The 10,055-nt window shown below is 37.3% G+C and overlaps 2 protein-coding genes across 2 annotated transcripts in view; one reads left to right on the top strand and one right to left on the bottom strand.

The window, feature by feature from the left end:
• Window positions 1-3,499, top strand: part of FLRT3 (fibronectin leucine rich transmembrane protein 3) — a 19,476-nt gene extending 15,977 nt beyond the window's left edge. The window contains exon 2 of the mRNA XM_012640500.1: window positions 86-3,499. Coding sequence (XP_012495954.1) covers window positions 138-2,087 — 1,950 coding nt within the window. The 5' untranslated portion in view covers window positions 86-137 and the 3' untranslated portion in view covers window positions 2,088-3,499. The remainder of the gene's footprint in view (window positions 1-85) is intronic.
• The window catches only part of MACROD2 (MACRO domain containing 2), a 2,082,072-nt gene that overhangs the window by 1,715,220 nt on the left and 356,797 nt on the right, over window positions 1-10,055 (bottom strand). The gene's annotated exons all lie outside the window — the stretch shown is intronic.

Below are 10,055 nucleotides of genomic sequence, written 5' to 3'. Positions count from 1 at the left end.
TTTTAGTTTCCACATCTGTTTTGAAGACTATTTTCAATATGCCGGTCTGATTGTTTTCTGTCTTTTTTTACTCACTTCATTTTAGGGTTCTGAAGCAACGGAAGCTACCTTCTATAAAGACCTCAACACTGCTGACCATGATCAGCCCAGCCTGGAGCATCTTCCTCATCGGGACTAAAATTGGGCTGTTCCTTCAAGTGGCACCTCTGTCAGTTATGGCTAAATCCTGTCCATCTGTGTGTCGCTGTGATGCGGGTTTCATTTACTGTAATGATCGCTCTCTGACATCCATTCCAACAGGAATACCAGAGGATGCTACAACTCTCTACCTTCAGAACAACCAAATAAATAATGCTGGGATTCCTTCAGATTTGAAAAACTTGCTGAAAGTAGAAAGAATATTCCTATACCACAACAGTTTAGATGAATTTCCTACCAACCTCCCAAAGTATGTAAAAGAGCTACATTTGCAAGAAAATAACATAAGGACTATCACGTATGATTCACTTTCAAAAATTCCATATCTGGAAGAATTACACTTAGATGACAACTCTGTCTCTGCTGTTAGCATCGAAGAGGGAGCATTCCGAGACAGCAACTATCTCCGACTGCTTTTTCTGTCCCGTAACCACCTTAGCACAATTCCCTGGGGTTTGCCCAGGACTATAGAGGAACTACGCTTGGATGATAATCGAATATCTACTATTTCATCACCATCTCTTCAAGGTCTCACTAGCCTAAAACGCCTGGTTTTAGATGGAAACCTGTTGAACAATCACGGTTTAGGTGACAAAGTTTTCTTTAACCTAGTTAACTTAACAGAACTGTCACTGGTGCGGAATTCTCTAACTGCTGCACCAGTAAACCTTCCAGGCACAAACCTGAGGAAGCTTTATCTTCAAGATAACCACATCAATCAGGTGCCCCCAAATGCTTTTTCTTACCTAAGGCAGCTGTATCGACTTGATATGTCCAATAATAACCTAAGTAATTTACCTCAGGGTATCTTTGACGATTTGGACAATATAACCCAACTGATTCTTCGCAACAACCCCTGGTATTGTGGGTGCAAGATGAAATGGGTACGTGACTGGTTACAATCACTACCTGTGAAGGTCAATGTGCGTGGGCTCATGTGCCAAGCCCCAGAAAAAGTTCGTGGGATGGCTATCAAGGACCTCAATGCAGAACTGTTTGATTGTAAAGACAGTGGGATTGTAAGCACTATTCAGATAACCACTGCAATACCCAATACAGTGTATCCTGCCCAAGGACAGTGGCCAGCTCCAGTGACCAAACAACCAGATATTAAGAACCCCAAGCTCACTAAGGATCAGCGAACCACAGGGAGTCCCTCAAGAAAAACAATTACAATTACTGTGAAGTCTGTCACCTCTGACACAATTCATATCTCTTGGAAACTTGCTCTACCCATGACTGCTTTAAGACTAAGTTGGCTTAAACTGGGCCACAGCCCAGCATTTGGATCTATAACAGAAACAATTGTAACAGGGGAACGCAGTGAATACTTGGTCACAGCCCTGGAGCCTGATTCACCCTATAAGGTATGCATGGTTCCCATGGAAACCAGTAACCTCTACCTATTTGATGAAACTCCTGTTTGTATTGAGACTGAAACTGCACCCCTTCGAATGTACAACCCTACAACCACTCTCAATCGAGAGCAAGAAAAAGAACCTTACAAAAACCCCAATTTACCTTTGGCTGCCATTATTGGTGGGGCTGTGGCCCTGGTGACCATCGCCCTTCTTGCTCTAGTGTGTTGGTATGTTCATAGGAATGGATCGCTCTTCTCAAGGAACTGTGCATACAGCAAAGGGAGGAGAAGAAAGGATGACTATGCAGAAGCTGGCACTAAGAAGGACAACTCTATCCTGGAAATCAGGGAGACTTCTTTTCAGATGTTACCAATAAGCAATGAACCCATCTCGAAGGAGGAGTTTGTAATACACACCATATTTCCTCCTAATGGAATGAATCTGTACAAAAACAATCACAGTGAAAGCAGTAGTAACCGAAGTTACAGAGACAGTGGTATTCCAGACTCAGATCATTCACACTCATGATGCTGGAGGACTTGCAGCAGACTGTGTTTCAGGTGTTTTAAACCTAAAGAAGGTGATGGTAGGAACCCTGTTCTACTGCAAAACACTGGAAAAAAAGAGACTGAAAAAAGCAATGTACTGTACATTTGCCATATAATTTATATTTAAGAACTTTTTATTAAAAGTTTCAAATTTCAGGTTACTGCTGCGATTGATGTAGTGGAGATGCCTGAACACAATTCTATATTTTAGTATTTTTTAGTAATTTGTACTGTATTTTCCTTGCAAATATTGAAGTTATAAACCATTTACTTTGTGTTCTACTGAGTAAGATGACTTGTTGACTGTGAAAGTGAATTTTCTTGCTGTGTTGAACAATCAGGACTGCGTTCACATGAGATCCTTGTAGTATAAGCACAGGCCATTTTTCACTTTGGTATTAATAAAATGTAAAAATATAACCTGGCTGAAAGGCTGAATGAGAAAAATTAAATTTCAAAAAATAGTTATGAAATAATGTTCCAATTATTAAATTTGTATTATCCTAGTGGTATTCAATAAATCAAAACGTGAAGTAATGGGCAATATCAAACTTGCTGCATATCTCCATTTTTGCTCTAGGCAAATTAGATATTCTTAAGAAAGTTAAGCATATCTTCTGAACTGAGGACATCAGCTGGCATAAAAGGAGTGTGAAGTCTGTTGTAAAAGCCACTGTCAACAAAGCTTTGAGAATAAATGACTTAACAAAAACAATAATTTTAAGTGTACTTCCAAGTTAGGGGGGAAATATGTGCTTAGGAAAACATGAAAACTTAGACTTGTATAGTGTAATGAACATGAATACCAGAATTGCATTTTGGTTTTGCCTATACCTTCCTGATTTCTGAAAAGTAAATTCTGAACACAAAATTTTTAGTATTTATGATGTTTTTATCATAAAGATATCAAAGAGAAATCATGCATATGTTAAAAATGTAGTGTAACTATAAGCAATTCCCCTCGACATTCCAGAGAAAGTAATATTTTAAGTAAGAGAGAATTTAAAAGAAAAATAATTACTAGAAATCAAATTTCGATCTGGTTTATGTGAAATGTTTTAACACTGTACATAAATGTTCAATTTACTTTCAAAATGATCAAGAATACTGCCCATTACTGTCACAGTTTTCCATATATTACATAATGAACTTGTAACATTTCTTTCTAGCTTCCTACTGAATTGTGAGCTATTACTTGTTTAAAAACCATATCACTTTTCAGTTGCCATGATTTTATTTTTTTTAACAAAAACCAAAGTGCATTGTACGCCCTTTGGCCAGTCTTGTATGTGCCTTGATCCAACGCTACATGTATTCAGCTTTTAAAACTCGACAAATTTTTCATACTTCCTTAAATATGAAAAATTATGGTCTTATTGCTGAATAAAACTTAAAAAAAAGTACAGATAATTGTGCTTGCTTTTTCGGGATTATATTACTATCACTAAGTAGCAAATTGCCCAGCACATTAGTCCTAAACACCCCATGTATTTTTCTAGGCATAAAAATAAAAGTTGGCTATGAATAAAAAATAAATAGCAATATCTTGAGGTTGTGTATCATTTTACTTTGAAGAGTTTAGTGTTTCACATATAAATTCATTTCTTCTTATTTTACTTATTCACTCTATAGATGGAAAATGGTTGCAGGGTCTTTCCCTCTCACGTTCACTGCTGCTACTGTTCTGTTACTTCTTAAGGTGGTCTTCGAAAAACTAACTTTTTTAATAGCCTTTTGGTAGTAGAGTGAGTTGGCAACTGTGACACTGTGAAAAATCTATATATGGTCTTTGACCCCATTTCTTGGCATACAACTCCTAAAATCCTTAGAATCTCCAAAGGGATATCTTTGTATGCTAAAGAGTTGACTGATGGCTGCCAGCCCCTAGGTTGCTTCAGGATGGGGGCTGGTCACTGGAAAGACCGAGGCAGGACTAGAGCCTGGGGACTTTGAGCCCACCTAACCTCAGAGGAGGGCAGAGGGGCTAAAGGTTAAGTCTATCACCAATGGCCAACTTAATCAATAATGCCTACATAATAAAGCCTCCATAAAACCCCAAAAGGCCAGGGTTCAGAGAGCATATGGATAGCCAAACAAGGAGGGGTTCCTGTTGGGTAGCATGCTGGAGAGAGCATGGAAGTTCTTCATACCCCCACACCTCGCCCTATGCATCTCTTCATTTGTATCCTTTGTAATATCCTTTATAATAAATCAGTAAATGTGTTTCCTTGAGTTGTGAGCCACTCTAGCATATTAATCAAACCCAAAGAAGGGGTCATGGGAACCCCAACTTGAGGCTAGTTGGTCAAAAGTTCCAGAGGCCCAGACTTGCAACTGGCATCTAAAGGGGTGGGGGTGAGGGAGCAGTCTTGTGGGACTGAGCCCCCAACCTATGGGAATTAATGCTGTCTCCAGGCAGATAGTGTCAGAATTGAATTGAATTAGAGGACTCCCAGCTGGTGTCTGCTGCAGAACTGATTGCTTGCTTGGTGTGTGGGGAGAATCCCCCAGACATTTGGTCACAGAAGTCTTATATGTTGATTATTGTTGAGTAAGAGAATAGAAAAAACACCTTAAGTTTGTTTTTCCACACACAACTTCAAAAGATTTTGAAATCTCAGATCTACCACTTGGTAAGTATATACTTAAAACCAGACCACTTACCCTTCCTAGCTCAGTTTCCATATCTGTTAAATGAGGTAGTACCACTCACCTCACAGTGTTCTTGTCAGGGTTAAATAAGATGATGTGCATGAAAACTGTATAATGTTCTATAAAATATAAGTTACTACTATTATGGTCAACAAAAGTCTGTCATGTGTTCCCAGAGATTTTATAGATATTACTGCTTCTACTACTCTGACAAAGAGATATCTCCAACTGACTATGAAATCTTAGTCATTATTCATATGTCACCTTCAAAATGTCTCCCAACACTTTCTCTTTTGACTTCCTGTTATGTAGGATGGTTGTCTTCTGGGAACAACTTAACAAAGACAAATGTGATTAACATTGAATGTGTGGAACATTTTCTAAAGGAATTTTGACTTTGCTACTAAAGGTTTTGAGTAGTTCAAGTTATAGTTCTACCAAAAGTCAGGAAAAGGACTAGATAGTTCCATAAAGTCTTATAAACCTGTGGTTTATAACAAGCCAAAAATCAAGAGATTATATTGACATTTTCTAGTTAGTATACCTTTCATGAGCACAGAAAGTTTTATGTATGTTCTCATATATACCTTTTGATTATTTTACCTGGAATAAACCAGAAACATGTTTTATACCACCAAATACAAAGAGCACCAAGGGGGTAAAAGTTTATTCTTTACCTAGGCTTGCTATGAAATCCAGATGCTTTGCAAATATATATATATATATTTTTCTTTTCAGTAGAATATCAAGACCTTAAATACACTGAATAAATTATACACACATTTCTATATGTCCCAAACTAAATGTTCATTATTTTTATGGATGAAACTAAACTCCAAATCAGGTACTGACAGAAAAGTATAGGAAAAAATATCCAATCCTAAATATATAGCATATAGATTCAACAAGAATACAACTGGGAAAGCTAGAAAAAAAATTGAGGGAAAAATCACTCCCTTGCTGAATGTTTAACAAAAATCAAAAACTGTAGATGCAGCTACTTGTAACTGTATTAAATCACTGCACTTACTCTCATTCCCTATTAAACATAACACTGTGCTCTGTCTTTCAGCAAGGGCGATTTATTAAAAGTATTCCCCTGTGCCAAAGGAACTAGTAAAAAACTCTGCTTTACTAACTACAGTTTCTGACTAAAACACATTTTGTAGCTACATGCCAACATGACAGTTTTCATGAGGAATCCAAAGAGACCTACATGCTCTAAACCACCTGAAGAGTGGGTGTTAAAGGAACGAATCCACCACTGAATTTAATATTAGCTCATCTGCTGCTGAAAACAGTAGTGGCATTTAAAATTCTAATTCCTTTCTCCTACTTAGCATGATCAGCAAATCTTAATTTAGCATAGTCTTGGAATTACAACTACTGTACTTTCTGTTTTGGGACTTCTGGTTAAATTAGCGAAAAAAAAAAAAACCTTCACATTTATCAATCACTTTCTTAAGAACTTCAAAGTTCTCCACCAATAGTCTTAACAAGCCAATGACTTTTCCTAAGTGTCTTTTATATTATAAACAGAAGAAGCCTTGCCTTCAAGAAGCATGCTGTCTAGAGGATGTAAGGCATAAACATACAATCTAAAGAAAGTTTACAGCTGTTGCAGTATAGGGGAGCACGCAATAATTACATCTGTTCAGAAGGATCGAAGAAGACCTCATGAAAGACATAAAATTAAGGCCTGGTGTTGAACCGTAAAAAGGAATTTAAAGAGAAAGCAAGAAAAGCAGATACCAGCCATGGAGAGAAAATGGTGAAAAAAAATCACAGAGATAGGAGAGTGGGCAATGCTTCTTAGCCCTGGCTTTGGTCAGAATCACTTGGGGAGGTTTTTATTAAGATAACCAGGCCACGATATAGACTTACTAAATTAACATCTCCCAGGTTAAGGCTGAGCATTTCTACTTTTTAAAATCCCAAAGGTGATTCTGATGTGGTTGAGGATCACTGATTTAGGAGGTGTTTGGTTAAGGTGAAATGCAGGGTCCTTGAAGGAGGTAAGACTAGAAGAGTTTTTTTTTTGTTTTTTTTTTTTTTAATGTTAGGCTTTGTAGTGTGTTGAATTCCAAGCTGAGAAGTCTGCATTCATATTCTTTGGCAGTTATTTTTGAGCAGGTGTATAAACAATCAGTGCACTTGAGGAACATTTTATAGGAATAAAAAATATTGCCTTAAGAATGAATGAGGAGAAACTGGAAGCAAGAAGACAAGTTAGAAGGCTGTGCAGTATTCCAGAGGATATAAGAGCATGAATGGTGCATTGCCAGTGGATTGGTTTTTTGTTTTTTTTTTTTTAAAAAAGTTCTAATTCAAAAGATATATTAATAGCAAAGAGTAGGATGTTGAAGATGAAGAAGATTTTAGATTTCTAGCACAGGTAAGCAGAACGTTGGCAAGGCAATTAATAAAGATGGAAAACAATTGAAGAGAAGAATTCAGAGTGTATTATAAATACTGGGTTTGAATGGGTGGCCATAAGCACAGCAGAGGTTCACATCTGCTAATTATTAATAGTACCCTCTTTAATCCTCCATCGTGACCCAATTTAGATAATAAATTAAAATCACCTTAGGTTTGAAGTACTTTTATGTTATATTTCTGGAAATGTCTACAGGAGGTTAGAAATGACATCCTCGGCATCAGGGAAGGGAATCTATATCTAAGAGGTCATTATTGAAGTTTAGAGGGCAAATAAGATAATCAACAGAAAGTGAGCAGAGAGAGAAAAGAGATGCCACAGGAACACCTATCTTTTGTAGGTGGAGAAGAGGGAGAGAAATCCAAAACAATGAAATAACAAACAAACGAACATACAAAAAGGGGGGGTCATAGAAAAGGAAAAATAATCAAGGAAAGAAAATATTATAAAGCCAAGTAACTAAAAGTATTAACAAAGGATGATGTCAAGAATGTAATCAAGATAAATACATAGAAGAGGACACCACTGAATAGAGAAAAGGAAGAGACCCTCAGGGATTATGAAAGCAGTGTCTTCAGAGTAATGAGACAAAAACCTCTAAGGTGTTGATAGGATAAGGGGAGATGAACAAAACAGAAACAATGATTACGACTACTCTTTAAGAAGTTAAGAGGGTGAAGGAATCTTGGTGAATCATGTGAAGGAACATGATAGATAAAGGCGGGGGGAGATTTATTGACCTGAGTAATGAGATGCGGTATAGAGATAGGAATCTACAATGAGGACAGGGAACATATTTAATAGGGGAAAAGAAAATTAAGATGCCCAAGAGGTGGGGTCCAAGTTATAGCTGTGACTCTCAGATGACTGAAGTTAAAGGCTGTGACTGAGAAGCTACAGTTTTGCAAGAATCGGTAACAAGGAAAACAAAGTCACTGAGAGAGATGGAAAGGGTTGGTATGAAGGTAAGGTTTGCAATGCAGGTCCTAAGGAAGATGGGGAAACGTCCCAGAGATGAAGAGGATAGAGAAAATGATAGGATTAGGTGATGCAGATGTACAACACAAACTTCAAAAGAAAGGTTTTTAAGTAATGACGACAGAAATATAGATCTTTCAGGGTTGGGGAAAAACTTTTTGAGATTACCTACCTACATTCCACAACCCTCCCCTCTGCTAGTTTCATAAATAGTGGTAGTAAGGAGATGGAGCAGGTAACAGGGAAAGTATCATCATCAAGCAACAAATGTCAATTAATGCAAGGTTGTGGAAAGAATGCTAAGAAAAATGTCAATCACATGGGAAATTGGAACCCAAAAAGAAAACATTGAAATGGGCCCAGTAGAAGCAATTAGGAGATGGGCCACATAGGAGGTCACACTCTCGGTGGAAAGGGACATGAGACAGGAAAGCAGAACAAGGGTTTTGTGCATAGGACTCTAACATATGATCACAGATAAAAAGGTTGCTGTGCCTGAGAGGTCGGTGGAAACTCCTATTCTAAATAGTATAGACATCATGAACAAATGAAAAAGAAGAACTATAATAACCAAATTAACTTCTCTCTATTCTTTGAACATCAAAACAGAATTAATTCCAACTTTATCTCAAAATACACACTGAAGAAGTATTTCTACCTATGCAAACTTTCACCACAAGTATCATAGGATTCCAGGCAAAGGGGTAAGCAAATCTCATTATGTACCTCTTCCACTCCCTACCCCCATTTCATTTTTACATTATATGGGAAAAATGAGATTAGAAATGAAGTTTAGGGCTTCCTTCAAAGTTTTTTTTCTTTTTTAAGAGATTTCAAAAGGAAGCGTGCACCAACTTGAATAAAGACGATTAAAAAAAAAAGGAAGCATGCAGCCACAGGGGTGTGGAAGTTAAGGATAATGGGATTTTACAGACTGATTGTGTGCACACATAAAAGCAGTGCTTCTTTTTCAATGACAGCTGGCTGGAGTGGAGGCAGGATAGTCTAGGCAATTACTACCCAAAGTAATTACCCTGTTGAATGTACATTGAGGCTCTGATAATTACGACATTACAAAGCTGAGGCTAGTTCATATCAATGTTCCATTAAAAAGCATGGAATCACTGTTGGAATTCCATGTTTCAATTTCCCTGCAATGGGGACCAATGTTAACGTACACATCCAATAAAGACTAGGTAAAACAAAAGTCTAACGAAATTCTCTCTTTTTAAAGTATGTTCTATAAATATTAGTGAAGTTTTACACATATAGTGGGCTTATTAAGTGCCTGATGATTATGTTACTCCTGCTGCCGACCCTACCATTTGTTGAGAATTTTGTCAAGCACAGTGCTAAGTATATTACGTATTTTAATCGCATTTAATTCACATAGTAACTTTACAGATAGGAATTATTATCCTTATTTATCAGATGAGCAAATTAAGACTTTCAACAGTCATAGAGATCTGTTATTCATTCACCATTAACAATGATGTATTAAGTATCTACTCAATAACTGTGCTTGGGGCTCGGTCTACAGCAGTAAACCAAAAATACATGGAGATTATAGTTGGGGGAGGACAGGAATTCAGATATTAAACAAAAGCCAAATGAATATAAAATGACAAATTGTGACAGGTGCCACGAAAGAGAAAAACATGGTGCTATGAGTAAGCATAACAAAGGTGGTAAGAGAAAACCTAATACCTGAGGGATAAAGAGTCAGCCATGTGAAGAGTAAGATGGAAAGTGTTCTGAGCACAGAAAACAGGATGTGTTAAAAGTTTCAAATAGGAAATCAGCTTAGTATGTTTAAGGATTGAAAGGATGTCAGGTGGCTGATGCTCTGTGAGCAACACATAGGTGAGATCGGCAAGGTAG

This window comes from Propithecus coquereli, unplaced genomic scaffold (genome assembly GCF_000956105.1).
Source record: "Propithecus coquereli isolate 6110/MARCELLA unplaced genomic scaffold, Pcoq_1.0 Scaffold153, whole genome shotgun sequence".
NCBI classification, from domain to species: Eukaryota; Metazoa; Chordata; class Mammalia; order Primates; family Indriidae; genus Propithecus; species Propithecus coquereli.
This window is presented reverse-complemented; position numbering and strand designations above follow the sequence as displayed.